Source organism: Alosa pseudoharengus, unplaced genomic scaffold (assembly GCF_046254945.1).
Source record: "Alosa pseudoharengus isolate Yale_2024_CS ecotype anadromous, Long Island Sound unplaced genomic scaffold, YU_APseudo_1.1 YU_APseudo_1.1_scf_1, whole genome shotgun sequence".
NCBI classification, from domain to species: Eukaryota; Metazoa; Chordata; class Actinopteri; order Clupeiformes; family Clupeidae; genus Alosa; species Alosa pseudoharengus.
Window position 1 is genome coordinate 58910500 of NW_027468564.1, and position 16489 is coordinate 58926988.

Genomic DNA, 16489 nt, shown 5'->3' on the forward strand with positions numbered 1-16489 from the left:
AAGTAGATTGGTTAAATTTTCAACCAATTTTCATTAGTTGACAAATTAACCAATCTAACTAGGTTGTTTTAACCATTAGATCGTGTAATATGTGTCCGACTAACATATTAGTCAAGCAGATTGGTTACATTTTTAACCAATTTTTCTCAGTTGAAAAATTAACCAATATAACTATGCTGTATTAACCAACTAACTGATAACTAAATAGTTTCTTGACAAATAACCAATGACTTAAGGTATTTTAAACAAGTTTACTGTTTAAAGACAACCAGCAACATAACAACCCACCCATACACATATTCACCCACCTAAAACGAAACAAAAAGCATACAGGCTAATATACATAAGCATACATACAGGTGTAGTCACATACATTTAAACGCATAACCATGATCAAACTGGCATGGTGTTGCTCTCATCTGATATGAACTCAATGGATTTACACACAAACACATACATTACAGCACACACCCATACATACTGTATATAAATATTCACCCACCTAAAACAAAACAAAAAGTGTACAGGCTAACACATAACCATGAGCAAATTGGTGCACAATCAGAGCACAAGTTGTACACACACACACACCCACCACTCATACACTCCCACACACATACATACTCACACGTATACCCTCACATACACACACAGGTAAACACGGTCACATACACTGCCGAGTTGTTCCTTGTTTCGGGCATTCCTCATTCTTGGATTTTAGAAGGCCGGCTATATCTGTTGCAGGCTGGAGCGACAGAAAAAAACAAAAAAACAAAACATGAATATGAAAGAAAGTAAGCATATATTACAATTGACCGTGTCCATGAATATAATTAAGGTGCTCTAAGCGATGTTTATAAGCGAAAACATTTTTTGTCACATAAAACAAATATCACCTGACCATCCACTAGCTACCTGTCCCCTGAATACACTGTAAAAAAAGCACGGTCTCTGGACAGCCCAGGCTCCAAACACGGCCAACAAAAACAGCCTGGTCCAGCCTGGACCATAAAACATAACATATTGTTCCAGCCAACCACGGATGAGATGCACGTTCAGGAGAGTTTCAGTTGCATTGGAGGGAGGGGGAGCGAGGGGTGAGCTAGCTCTCTGTTTCCTTTGAATGTCAACAGAAGTGACGTTACCCAAAATCGCTTAGAGCACCTTTAATGCAAACTACTCAGCTTGTGTGACAAATAAAAGCAACCCCACACTAGCAGCTTAGAAGTCAGGTGCGATAGTTAGAAGTAATGCAGATGTGCACTATATACACACCACGAATATGTGACCCTGCAAGGGGAAACCAGTCGCTTTAGTAAAATTTACAAAATTAAGTTATTGTGCTTACATGAACAATCATAAACTAAGCTTTCCAACGATATGTATATCGATGGTATTGCAAAAAGTATCACTAAGATAACCGCATCCAAAGATGGCGTGGTTCTCCTGTCACGATACGCCAGAAGAGGAGAAAATCACCTTTTTAAGTAAATTGTCACGTGCGATAGTGTGAGGGCACAGCTAGTATTAGCCTTACGGTAGCGTGACTTTGAAGCGGATGACTGACTATGTGCAGTTTCATCAACCGAGTGAGTGTCTTTTTCTGCCCCCTAGTTAATACCTGAGACGGTCATAAGGTGTCACTATATAATATAATTCATGTAAAATGACGCCAGGATATTTCTAAAAGTTTGACCGTTCGTGCCCTGAAGGGCAAGTCTTTCACATTCATATTCGGTTACATCTGCCAAGAATGATGGAGAGAGCTTACACATTGAGTAATGAGTAATGAGTAAATTTTAGCTATACCGTAAAACCTTATAGCGGCGTGGACAAAGAGAATAAGCTAATGTGTTGAATCTTCACCTAAATAAAGTCAGGGTTTAACAGTAAATGTATGTTCATCCGTGAAATTTGTTAACAATATGAAAGTGTAGACTGTATACTGTCGAATTATGTGAAAAATTCAACATTTTAACCCGTACGTCTGTTTATCGTGGATTTTCTCAAAATAGCAATGTGCGCAAGACGACTGGTTTCGCCTTGCCGGGTCACAAATATCCTCTTCATCAAAAGAAAAGCACCGGACATTTCTAAGTGTACCCCAAACTTTATATGTGACCCTGCAAGGCGAAACCAGTCACTTTGCGCACATTGCTATTTTGAGAAAATCCACGACAAACAAACGTACGGGTTAAAATGTTGAATTTCACGTTTTAGCTTAATTTGACAGTATACAGTCTACACTTTCATATTGTGAACAAATTTCACGGATAAACATACGTTTTGACTGTTAAACCCTGACTTTATTTAGGTGAAGATTCAACACAGTTAGCAGCCATTCCATTTGTTCACACCGCTATAAGGTTTTACAGTAGAGCTAAAATTTACTCATTAGGCTACTCGTTACTCAATGTATCAGCTCTCTATCGTTCTTGGCAGATGTAACCGAATATGAATGTGAAAGACTTGCCTTTCAGGGCACTAACGGTCAAAAGCACAAACTTTTAGAAATATCCTGGCGTCATTTTACGGACCAGGAAAAGTTTTCCATTAACGTAGCACATTTTAAAAGTGGGCCTATAGCCTACACAATCTGTGTACACAGAACTTCTTCTCCCCTTACTTCCCCCAAAATACATTAATTCTATTCTATAGTGACACCGTATGACCGTCCCAGGTATTAACTAGGGGCAGTGTTGGGCAAGTTACTTCAAAATCGTAATGTACTATGCATTACTTATTACTGTCATTTCAAAGTAATTTGTTACATTATAATATTACTGTCTCTGAATTGTAAGGCATTACACTACTATTGCATTACTTTTAAGTTACTTTCACCAAAATATCTAGAAATATGGATTTGCCATTCTAAATGCAGTTTATTACGCTCAATGCAGCTTGCTCTTCCAATGGAGGGAGATGTGGTATAGCATAATGACTGAGCTAGGCTTAAGGCAACAGTAGAATGCAATAGGCGCAGTGCTCATAATGCAATACAAGGAACAATCATAGTCAGAATGTTAAAAACTGACAAAAGGTTAAAGTCTGGTAAATTGTGATAGAAATACTGTAACTTTAAGGCCTAGGCCTACTCATTAAAATCAATAGAGAGCCTACAATATTGTAAATCAAAGCTTAAAGGAACTGTATGTAAGATTGTGGCCAAAACCGTATGTAAGATTGTGGCCAAATCACTTTCAAATTACTGTAGAGCGGTGTATCCCCTTCCCCTCCCCTCTGACTGGCAGAGTTGGCAACCGGATGACGAAACACTACTGACTTTGTGATTAGTAGATAGGTGGAGGGTGGCGCATTAGGCCAAAACACAACATGACAACATCAACATCAGTTGAGGGCTGCAACTTCACTTTTTAAATGACAATATATATCCTGGCCAGACTACTGTTGTCAGTGATATAAGTATTTGAAATGAACATGATTTCGTAATGTCTAGTGACATATCAGGGCAATTTTATGATTCATTGAAATACAATTTTTACATACGGTTCCTTTAATAAAGACATGTCAAGATGGTGGCCTGCTGGCCATTTCGGTGCCCTAAGTGAGTGGCTTTGAGTGAGTGACATTTAAATGATAACTCAAACACCTAAAGTAAAATAAAAGGCCTATTATTTACAGACCATTACTGTGTATTTTTAAACATTAATTTCTGAAGATATGCTGTTTTACTTATAAATGGTGCACTGTCACTTTAAGAGCATTGATCTTTACGTTGTCATAATGCCCTTTTGCCAGCTCTTGTTTACAAGCCTTATTTGTTTGAGTTACATTGATAGCACAATATTAACAATAATATGCACAATGTTAAGTTGTTTTAAGCAACCTTCATTGCTTTGGAAATGGAAGTATGCAATGACATGTTGCTTCACATTTCGTTTTGCGAATACAAGTAAATTATGAGCCTGGTATCCACCTAGCTATCTAGCGTTTCAGTCGACTCAGCATATCATGTGCTTCATGTAGCCTAAATGCTTGGAAAACGAATGATTGAAGACCCACTAATTCTAGTACTACGTGGTGATTGAGAACCCAAAAGGTATTAAACTTGCATGTAACATCGTGTTAGTGCATTTTGACATTGTAAACGTTATTGATGAAGAGTGAAACGCAGTTTGCAGTAAAGCTACTATTCATTGGTTACATTTGGGTGCCCCCTCTGTCCTTTGGTGCCCAACGCAAAGTGTGTGATGTGCGTGGTGGGAGATCTGCCAGGCTACACAATCTTTTTCTGCATTTCTATCCCTTTATTCTCTTCAATTTAAGTTCACAGCACAAAGCTGACATGCACAACAGCATAGTTTGTGTTTTATCAAGAATCAAAAAGATTAGCGTGGCACTACTTTAGATGTTTCATTAATGTACTTGTGCTATTTCGCGAGCTGAGAGATCTTTCGGTTTCGCACACAAAGTGCACTAACTATTATGTTCTTCATAGCCTTGTCTCTGACAAGCTGAAAATAATGAGCGTAGGCTTATGTCCATCCCGCAAATAGAGTCCGCCTGCGAGTCTGCTGCAGCCACAGTCATATTCAACCAGTATCAGGAGATAACGTTCTACTATTTTGCGCGGATTTTTTCTCCTCTGTTGTTCTCGCGTGGTGTTTGCGAATATGTATCAAAACAAAACAAGCGCTTAATTTTGGGTTAAACTGCATTGTAACGCGCGTTACTGAAGTTTGTACCGAGTAAATATTACCCAATTTTTTTTTTGTAATGCCTTACATTACCGCGTTACCGCAAACAGCAATATATTACAGTAATTACATTACTTTTGTAACGCATTACTCCCAACACTGACTAGGGGGCAGAAAAAGACACTCACTCGGTTGATAAAACTGGACATAGTCAGTCATCCGCTTCAAAGTCACGCTACCGTAAGGCTAATAATTGCTGTGTCCTCACACTATCGCACGTGACAATTTACTTAAAAAGGTGATTTTCTCTTCTTCTGGCGTATTGTGACAGGAGAACCATGCCAACTTTGGATGCGGTTATGTTAGCGATACTTTTTGCCATACCCTTGATATACATATCGTTGGAAAGCTTAGTCAATGGCCGTTCATGTGAGCACATTAACTTAATTTTGTAAATTTTACCAAAACGACTGGTTTTGCCTTGCAGGGTCACATTTCACAGTGACCCTACACTTCTGAGCAGTAGTATGTCTGTGTGATATCATACCTTATCGCAACATTGCCTGCAGCAGCACTTGCCTTCTTGCTTACAGGACCTTAACATAGATCATCCCCCATCGGACTTGCAAAAGCAGGCTGGGACTGCTGGGTGGCACCTAAAAAAAAATAAAACACCATTTGTCATACATCTGGTTATTGTTGATTAAGATAAAAATCATAGCATTAAAAAAAAAGGAAAGGTAAGTCAATCTGGTGTACAAAAATAAATTATAAATACCTTCTGAAGGCACACTTGCCACCATCACCATCTATGTTAATTCTTGATATCAGTTTATTTGTGAGGACTCTGTCAATAAAAGATAGGATTAAACCAAATTATGCATGCTGTACAATAAATTGAGTTGCTGTACAATTTTTGAAATAATGATTATGATCAGTTTGGCAGATATTCACTGCTCACATTACCACCAACACAATGGTAAACGTGACTAAATTGCAAAATTCAAGACCATTTTAAGTAGCTGCAATAATCATGATTAGTTTCTGTATTAAAGGTTGTATCAGCGATAGCTAGCTCGCTACTCCCTCCCCCTCACTCCCTTTCAATTAAAACTCTCCTAAACGCGCATCTTGTCGGTTATTGGTTGAAATACTTTATTTTGCCTGAGAGTTTGCCAACCCTTGTTGGTAGCAATCACATAGTGAAATTTGCTGACGACACAACTCTGGTGGGTCTCATCACCAAGGGCGACGAGACTCAATACAGGTTGGAGGTCGACCATCTGACCACGTGGTGCAGGGACAACAACCTCCTGCTGAACGTCAGCAAGACCAAAGAGATTGTTGTTGACTTCCGGAGAGGTCACACCCAACACCTGCCACTGACCATCGACGGTGCTGTGGTGGAGAGAGCGAGCAGCACCAAATTCCTGGGGGTGCACATCAGTGAAGACCTCTCCTGGACCACCAACACAGCATCACTGGTGAAGAGAGATCAGCGCCGCCTGTACTTCCTGCGGAAACTCAGGCGAGCAAGTGCTCCACCAGCCATCATGACCACATTCTACCGAGGCACCATTGAGAGCATCCTCTCCAGCTGTATCGCTGTGTGGGGCGGAAGCTGCACTGAATACAACAGGAAAGCCCTGCAGCGCATAGTGAACACAGCTGGAAGGATTATTGGTGCTTCACTCCCCTCCCTGAAGGACATTTACACCACCCACCTCACCCGCAAGGCGACCAAAATTGTGAGTGATGCAAGTCACCCCGCTCACAATCTGTTTGATCTACTGCCCTCTGGGAAGAGGTACAGAAGCCTGCGCTCCCGCACTACCAGACTCACCAACAGCTTCATACACCAAGCTGTTAGGATGCTGAACTCTCTCCCTCCTCTCCCCCCTCCACCCTCAGCTACATAACATCCTGGACATTGGACCCACAATGGCCGCCTGCACCACTCCACTTGCACACTTGTACACTTTGCAACTTGTTGCTGTTGTCCTGAAAACACAACACTTCTGCTGCTCTTACATAACTTGCACCACTATGCCACTTTATTTCTTACTTAGGTCAAACAGAACTACCTCAGCCTCTTATTGGCCTGACTTTGCACTAGTATTTTATTTTATTGACTGTCTATGCACAATTTCAACCAAATTTTGCTGCTCTTATTTTTTCATTATATGTGCCCTCTTATTTACTTATTTACTTACTTTTTTGTTTACTTGAATGTTATGTTTGTCTGTGGACTTAAAATTGGTAAAATATGTCTTGTCTCCACCGTGGGATAGTGAGAAACGTAATTTCGATCTCTTTGTATGTCTGGAACATGTGAAGAAATTGACAATAAAGCTGACTTTGACTTTGACTTTGACTTTGAGCAATTGTTTTTGTGTACAGATCTCAGAGCCTAGGCTGCCTACAGAGACGCGGTTTTTTTGACGGCCTGCTTATGGGGCAGACAGCTAGCGGATCATTAGGAAAGATTAGATGAATGTGATAATTTATGTTTGGGCCTTTTTTGGGCCTGAAATCGCTGATACAACCTTTAATGCATTACATAGCACATATGTCAAACAAATTAGAGCATGCACAATAACATACCCCATAGCCCTCACCATGGAAAAAAAATATATTCAAAACACAAACACTTACACCGCGTTGAAGGCAGCAGCGATGGCTACTAGACATCATCAAGTAGTAGGTAGTGCCATCAGGACAGACCAACTTTGACCTAGACAGTTGATGGAGCACACATAGCAACAGACACATAAACAGGGGATAAACTAAACACAGTTACAGACACAAATACATCCTCAAATATTATAATGTTATATGCGATTTAGGGCTGTAACGATACACCAACCACACGATTCGGTTTGCATTACGATTTTTGACCCACAGTTCGATCGACTTTTATTTTTTTTGAAGGGGGGGTGCAATAGCCTACCTTGGAACACCAGAGGATTATAATATAATATACTATAATATAACATATCTGTATATATATATCCTGATATCTGTAAATGTATCCTGATATAAAAAGCGAGAATACTAAATTTGTCTAAATTTGTTTATGACAGTACACTTTATGCAGATTAGCCTATAGCCTAGGCCTACTATTTCTATTACAACTCTACCTCTTTAATTCAGCTGTCTGGTTGAAGCCTGGAAATATTGTAAACAAAGTAGCATAGTTGGCTAGCTTATCATAGTCTACTGATTGGACTGTTCAGTTTCCCCATGTGTGTTTAAGTTTCAAGGTAATACTTGTTCTCCTTGGGACAGGCACTTTTGGGAAACATTGGTATTGGGATGCTCAGTCAACTTGAATGCAAGAGTTTCAAACAAATATGTGTAGCATAATGATGCTAAGCAGAGCATAAATTTAATAGTAATTACCTAGTTGTCAGTTAGTCTTTACAGTATGCATCCATGCTTTCAGGATTGTGCAGGCTGAGTCGCGCGTGTCCATTGAGAGAGAGCGGGGCAAGGAGAGGGGGAAGTTGCAAGCATAGTCTACAATAAAAGTAATGAGCGGTGCGAAATTATTATTTATTTATGTATTTTTGGACAAGGTAGGCTACCGGTAAGTAAAGCGGGAGATGTGTGTTGCTTATAAGCTGCAAAGCGCTGTGTGAAACACTAGAAAGGGTTTGTCGCGGTTCTGCCTTTTCACACCACGACACAAGTTTGTGGATATGAGTATCGCGATTTCGGTTTCAAATCGCATATCGTTACAGCCCTAATGCGATTCTACGTGTATGTGTGTGTGTGTCTCTACCTGATGAGTGAACTCTCTTGCGGCGTCCGTATGGAGGTGGCACACATTTGGAATATTCCAGAATGCACTCAGCATTCTCAGGGAAGCAGTCCTCATAACACACAGTCTGTAAACAGAGGGAACAGAAGGAGACTAAGATTAATAAATGGAAAAACACACAGAACATGAAAAGACCATCACTGAAGCACTACTACACTCACATGCATGTTAAATAAACACATGCCTCAGAGCAAGTACCCCCCCCCACCCCCCCACCCCACACACACACACACACACACACACACACACACACACACACCCCAAGTTAGCAAGGTAACGTTAACAACTTTCATCTGTGTATGGTGTCTGTAATGTTAGCCTTCATGGTAACAGACACTTTAAATGTAGCAGCTAGCTAAGTTAGCTAGAGCTAACCTACTTGTGCCAGATATTTCATTCAAACTAAAACTCTACATTCATAACGACATCTCAGACAGAATTATTGCTAGATATGATATTAACTATCATTCCAGATATTCCACATAATGGTGAAGTTAGTTACTGGAAAAGCTAACATTTACAGCTAACATCGCTAACGTTAGCGATGTTAGCTCGCTAGCTAATTGCTAGCTAATTCTAACATATTTGGTTAACATTCCATTATGAAAACAATAAAAGCTATATTTCTAATAAATTCCCGTTTTCAATTGACATAAAAAGTACTGTAATTCTTACCTTGAATGATAAGGACAGGCAGAGTTTGTACAGCTTACACATGTAGTCAGCTGCATGACAGAAAAGTGACGGTTGAAGTCACTGGTGGCTGGAGTTGAAATGTCAATCAGAGGTGGGGGATGGGAATTACTGTGTGCGCGTGCTTATCAAGAACGTTAAAAACAATCGTAGCCTATGTGAAAATGATTAACTGTTGCCATTTTAGACTGTTACATTGAAATGGCTACTAAACAGATTGATAGAAGTGTACAAACAATAGTAACATTAGCCTAGTGGGCTATTATTACTACTATTGTGATTATTATGATTCTCATATTATGGTGTGACGTCAATTTCAGATCAATTTGACTGATTTAACATTAATCATATTGACCCAAGTTTTATAGTGACTAGGCTACATGTCCCTGTTGGACCTCTTTACAATCACAAGCAAGCCAGCTTGTAAAGCTAAAATAGTATGAAATTATGCTCAACATGGTGGTCAAAGCCTTGACTAATTCTTGACATCAAATTGACATCAAGGAGCCCGCTGGGTAGGGTATAGCCTACACTTTTTTAGGACTAGCCTATACAGGCTGCAACTTCACATGAAAAAAAGTTCACTTCCCCTCAAATAGAAGACACAATTCAAGCAAGTGGCATGGTCCACACAAAATGCACCGCACTGGTGCATTTAAGACCTAAATTAATATAGGCTATTTAATATAGGCTAGGCCTATTTGGTTTGTGAACCACTCCGCTTCAGTCAAGGGCTTGATGGGAGCACGACACAGTCCAAACTGCAGGGTCCCCCTGGGGAAGGGCTGAAGGCATTGAGCGCCTTTAAGAAAACTATGTATAAGTCTATGTGAATCAACAGTCAAATCATCCACTTTAACCTGCTATGCAGAAATGGCAGCCATGTACACAGGACCTATAGGCCTATACTTTCACAGAGGGGGCATTACCCTAATCAAGAAAATTCTGTAATAATTTCAATATAGCCTAACAAAGGTAAAGTGTAGACAAAACTCCTGAAGCTTCACAAATATAGGCTAGGCCTATTTTATATTTTAAATGACTTCAAAGACCCCACGGAAACCCTGGATATGGTACATTCAATGTAAACCGATAACTCTTGGTTAAATTAACAGATAGCTGGTTAAACAATAATATTAGTTATTTCATTTTCTTAAAGTGAGTGCTGACCAATTTAATTGGTTGTTGAGAAAAAAAATCCATGAACAAATGAGATTGGTTAATGGATAGCCTATGTCTTAGTTAAATTAACCAATATTTGCTTAACTAATGATGTTGGTTAATGAATAACTAATGTATTGGTTTAATAATTACCAATATGTTTGTTAAATTAACTAATATATGCTTAACCAACGATATTAGTCGTTTTTTTAACCAATCTGTTTTTAGAGTGTATAATTCAATTTAATCATACATTCTACTGAAGGTTTTGCGTCCAATGATCTCCCTAACCATTCATCTCGGTGGAATACTTCACGAACCCTTCTTTTAATACATGACAAACCATAGGCCTATATCAGAATAAACAGCAGACCTTACCGAACACAAAAGTGTAAAGCAGTCCCCTGTACAGTTAGCCGTTCCAGAGTAATCTAGTTTTGAATTTGCAGTAAATTTCGACATGCATGGATGTCTCCAAATTTGCTTTACGTTTTACAATGTGTTTAAATTGTTCCACATGATTTCATAACGGGCCAAATACAGGGGCGATTCTAGACCTAGAGCTTTGCTGGGGCACAGGCCCCCAACTCCCAATACATAAAAAAAAAACATTTAAATGTGCGCGCGATATGAAATAAATGGCTTTTACGTCTAGCCCCCATCATGTCCTCATCCATTTCTTGCCTGTCTCTCTCCTCCTCCTCCTGCCTGGTACTGGACTGCCCAGCCTGTGCTCTTTCTCCCCTCTCTTCTTTTTGACCTTCTTCTCCTCCTCCTTCTCCAGCACTCTCTCCCTCAATTGTTGTAGCAGCCACTGCAGCAACATCCAAACACATAGGCATAAGTAGGCCTACTGTATACTCAATTTAATAGGCTTTCCTACACAAGGGAAGCTTATTTTTAGTCAAAATTGAGATATACTTCCCTCCCAGGCAAGGGTCCTGTAGTCATCCTGGCAATACTGCAGTTAGCTTAAATAGCCTACTAGCTTAAATAGCCTACTAAAGCCTTCATACTGACTTTTGGTGATAATTTGCAAATGTAGCCTAATAATCTAATAATAAAATAGATTATTATAGGCTACATTTACAAATGCAGCAAACTTATTTAAGTTTGCCATTAAACCATTGATCAAATCACAGCACTGGCTATTACCAGTATAAATGTTACCTTTAAGGTGGGCAATTATCATACCTCCCTCGTCCTCCTCATCTCTCCTCACTGTTCCTTTCCCTCTGCCTCTGTTCAGGAAGAATTGTCTGATGTCCATCTCTGAATAGTTTATCAGAAGGCTATGTTTAGTTTTACAGTAGGACAGCTTCACAAACAGTATAGGCTACTTTTACAGGACTATAAATCATTATTAATTGTCCGCATGTGTGTGCATGCAGCCTACACATGGTGTGAGTGTGTGTGTGAGGGAGAAAGCACAAGCTGGTAAACTGTTGCTAAATTTAGGCTACGACGCTAAGCATTGAAAAACAGATGCTAATTATGTGGGCAACATTCTCTAACAGCAATCAACTTGTCATTTTTTCTGTCAAACAAGTTGTGAATTTGTTGTAACATTAAAACGGGACGACTTACTCTGTGCTCAAAGTAATATGACGAGCTCCAGGACGAAATACTCGGAAGAATCATGTGAACGATTTTCATTGGTTCTTGCGTTCAATCTTACCCAACTACAGAGGTGCTATTTCCTGATTGGCTAGTATGGCCCCTTTCTTTGTCCTTGTTTTTTTTATTGGCTGGTAAGTGACAGGCTCGAGTCATGACTAAAGCCACGGAGATGCGCTCACTCATGAATGACGTTTCCAGCGAGAGCAGCGTTAGAATTTTACTGGGGCACTGGAGACTTTTACTAAGGCACGTGCCCCAGTGAATAAGGTCTAGTGACGCCCCTGGCCAAATACAAAATAAATGTTACAAATATCGCCTAGATATTGGTAAATCATAGGACAGCTGACTAAGAGTTTGTGAAAGTAGCCTTAATGATCACAAAATGCTAAGCATGCATCTAGGCTATTTAGTTTCTTAAAGCTGAGCTGTGCTTAAATTGTTCAATACATGATTTCATAACAGGCCAAATATAAAACAAATGTTATATATAGCCTAGATATCTTTAAATATTAGATGATCAGATGATTTACAGTTCTATGTAATATGTCATGTTTCATGTTTTTGTAATGTTTCATACAGTGATGCAGATCTACTGCAGTGAATAGGCTAAATGCAACTTTGATCATTTTTATAGCCTACTACTGTATAGTTAACTTTGGCCTTGATGCCCTGACATGTGGCCTTTGTGCCCCCCACCAAATATGCCCAACTGAAGGCCAAGTGACCTTGTCCCCAGAATGGTGAAATTCCAAGCCTGTTTGTAAGTAATATCAAGTGACCTAGAGGGCTGAAATGTGGTCAGTTCAGAGATGCTTGTAATCCAGCAGAAAGAAAAAAAATATATTCTAACCTCTGTAACTCTGTGTCAGTACATCAGTTATTTTGACTGTTTCTTACGAAAACTAGGTTCTCAGCTTTCTATATAGATCAAACATTTTATGGTAGGCCCCATAGATATACAGTCTATGGTAGGCCCCAAAAGAGGTGGGAACAATGCCCTCGTAAATAGGCACAGTGCAATTTCAGGCAAAAACTTGAAATTTGTATTGGAATTCATGTGGTTAATCAATAGACATTGCGCCTTTCATTTTGAGGACAGTGTTAGATACTTTATTTTCTGGAGGGGAAAAAACAAAGCTTGATAAATACATGTTTAGGCTACTTAAGGCTCATTCATGCAAAATACGCTATAACATAGTAAAATAAAATGTATGTTTTGTTAATTATTTCAGTATTAAAAATAAACACACATGTTTAGGCTATAACAATCATCATAGGCCTATGTTTATTTGTCCAATCATCTGCTGTGAATCAACATTTCACAGTTAATGTTATGATGAGCAGATAGAACTCAAGTTAAAAACTCGAAATCAATAAAATCAATATAGATAAATATCCACAACCAATATGATACACATATTTCTTAAGGCTTAACTATTACAAACCAATTACAGCCTCCCAAGCCTGACATTTGACCAACTTAGGTTATATCAACAGTTGGACATACATGCTATTCAGACTTACAAATCATTTGGCCAACCAAGAATTCAATCAAATACAAAACTTTTTTCCCACCACTTCCTATGCATCTATGGCAGCAGCTTGGGACGCAAAGGGTTGCTCCTGACCGAAGAGTATGCCCCAATATGAGAGATCAGATTAGGCTCTACACTGTGTGCTCTCTCCCCTTGAGTACTTCTGGCAATCTTATACAACACAGTGTCTTTAGCATTTCCTTTGGAACAGGTCACTTGGTCCAGGTAGTCAGCCACCCGTGCAGAGGCATTTCCTGGGTAAAGCATGGCAGGTGTGCAGCACTCTGTTGCAGGAGAAACCGCATAGAGTTGTGGGGAGAGACGCCGCATCTCCAACAGGTAGTGCCTGCCAACCAGCTCCACAGCAACCATGACATACACAGTGAAAAAGAGGAAATGGGAAACTGAGAAGGACAGTAAAATGCGAGAGCAGTACGAGAACATAAAGAAGAAAGCAGATGCCCCTACAAGTCCCAAGCCCACCCACTCGAAAATGCGGTAAGGCTCTGGGTTCCAGTACCTCTGCAGGCGCTCAGGATGGTACAGCTTCACATAGAGAGTGTTACGCGTAAAGGACCGTGAGAGCAAATCTTGGATTACAGAAAAGAAATCAGGTCTTGGCAGTGAATCATCCTCTAAGATTAGTACATTTTTTGGTCTCCTCAACTCCCAGCCTTTGCGTAGGCAGTACACATAGTCCTGTTTCTCTTTTTCAAAAGTGTTTAGTCTACCCCTTCTCTTTGATTGCTCTGCTGAGCGCCTCACCACCAGGAACTGTTTTTCTAACAGTGTGGCATCCTCATTTAACAATGGACCAGTTTCCACATCACATACTAGCACCTCAGCACAGGGCCTTTCCCCACAATCCCCAAGCAGAGACAATAGCCGCTGCATCACTTGCAGGAGATAATGGTAGTCCTGGCCCTCTCTGCGTTTTGCTGTGACTACAGTTACTAAAAATTCTGGAAACTCTGGAGCAGATGTTGGGGTAAGAGCTGAAGCTTTTGTTGATGAGGTCATCTCCTGCCAGAAATGTAGTGCTTCTTGGCCTTTATTGTAGCTGTCCTTAAGAGCCTCCTCACTCATGGAGTCCAAGTACATGAACTTCAGAAAGTAGTAAGAGTACATTAAACGATGACAACACAAAGGTAGAACTACACCAAATGTCAGAATACACAGGAATAGGCCTTGAATCACTGGGCTCGACCACCTCACATGTCGGGCGATAATAACTCTCCATCGCAGCATTTGTGCACAATTCCATTCCAGGGCATGGAATTCCCTCTCACAAGTTATCAGTTAGGCTACTTGTAACAATAGCCTACTGTGCTAGGTTTTTTTTTTTTGTCCAGGAAGTGCTCTCTCCAGCATTTCAGGTTTTCAACAAGCTGTTTATTGAGAAACTTCCGCCACCTTTAAAAAAGAAAGAAAGAACAGAGTGCCATTAGAACGATGTCTTACATTAAGTATCGTCAACATTACGTTAACCCCAAGTAGGCTAAGCTATTTGATTCCATTTGCCTGCTATCTCACCAGTAAACCTCCTTTCACATGAAGTTGCCTTACTAACGTTAACGTTACATCTGAAACATGCAGTTCTAACGTTAATTCGAAAGCTCCCAAGCTAATGGCTACGTGATGTTAGCTTGATTTACAGACGTTGATTAGGTGTAAGATATCATCTAAGTTACCATAAGGCGATGTGAACTTACTTATCTCTGACTCCGTATCGTCTGGCAATAGTGTCCCGGTTGCATAGGCTACGTCTAATGTCTTCAGATGTAAGTTAGCCCTGTTAGCACTTTATCGAACTGAACATTACTCTTGACATATCATAATGCCTTTAGTCAAGAATCGACAAAGTTTAAAGTTAACTAAGATATCTCTTGGCGTAATCGACACTGTAGTGTTAAAGCACGCTTGGTCTTGAACGAGTACGAGCTTCGACGCCTTAGGACCGCAGATAAACAAACATCTTCCTGCTAAACCATAACTGAAATGTGTGATCTTTCCATAACTTCTGGTGTAGGAGGTGGCCAACAGCGCGTGTTTACGGTAATGTCAAATAAGCCGTAATACTACGATAAAATGAGAACGACCATTATACTAGTTCTGTGTAAACTAAAGGTAAAGCAGCCTATGTTTCAAGGAAATGAGACAAAACCTACAATCTACAAGGAAAATGATAAAGAAAAGAAAATAAGTATGTTTCTGCTGCCGCTAGGGTAGCTTACGTCTCAGAGCTATTGGGGGACGTGTCCCCCTCAATATTCAGATGTGACCAAAATGCCCCCCCCCCCCCCCCCCCAATATTCGGAATTAGAAAAAAAACGCTATAGGCTACTACAGGAAACCAACAAGAAGTGCCACCATCTGATTAGGAAAAAGTAGCCTAGGAATCTTATAGTATTTTGGGACAAAATATTATAGTAATCTTATAGGAATGTTATAGGAATAGACTACTATAGACCCTTTCAACCCTTGTACTTCTTGATCTTAGCGCAGCCACTATTAATCTAAGCATACTGCTGCATAGACTGGAACATTGGGTGGGAATTTCTGGTACAGCCTTACAATGGTTTTCATCTTACTTGTCAAATAGGAAGTTTTGTGTTTCTGCAAACAGTTACACATCTTCATTTTCTCCTGTCAAGTATGGGGTACCTCAAGGGTCAGTTTTAGGACCAATCGCTTCCTCTTGGGCACATTATCCAGAAACACTGTGTCTCCTTCCACTTCTATGCTGATGATACACAGCTGTACCTGCCCATTAGTTCCTCTGATCCTAGTATGCTGAATTCCTTAAATGAATGTCTTTGTGACATAAACAACTGGATGTCAAACAATTTCCTCCAGTTGAATTCTGACAAAAAAGTCTTCATCATTGGATCCCAGCACATAGTGAAACAAATAATACCATCCTTAGGTCCCTTTCAATTTTTAGACTGTGTAAAACCTGTTGCAAAGAATCTTGGTGTCTGGTTTGACAGTAATTTAAG

The 16489-nt window shown here is 39.9% G+C and overlaps 1 protein-coding gene and 1 long non-coding RNA gene across 2 annotated transcripts; both read right to left on the minus strand.

Annotated features, from left to right (window-relative positions):
- Nucleotides 1-451: 451 nt before the first annotated feature.
- On the minus strand, nt 452-5505 carry LOC143116585 (uncharacterized). Its single transcript, XR_012985871.1, has 3 exons — nt 5437-5505; nt 5206-5314; nt 452-745 (listed from the first exon to the last, which is right to left on the minus strand). It is a non-coding gene; the product is annotated as an uncharacterized LOC143116585 (long non-coding RNA).
- Nucleotides 5506-13037: 7532 nt separating this feature from the next.
- Nucleotides 13038-15522, minus strand: pgap4 (post-GPI attachment to proteins GalNAc transferase 4). The gene is made up of 2 exons (XM_076295765.1): nt 15203-15522; nt 13038-14903 (listed from the first exon to the last, which is right to left on the minus strand). The coding sequence occupies exon 2, from the start codon at nt 14736-14738 to the stop codon at nt 13545-13547; it is 1194 nt and encodes a 397-aa protein (XP_076151880.1). The 5' UTR covers nt 14739-14903; nt 15203-15522; the 3' UTR covers nt 13038-13544.
- Nucleotides 15523-16489: the final 967 nt, after the last annotated feature.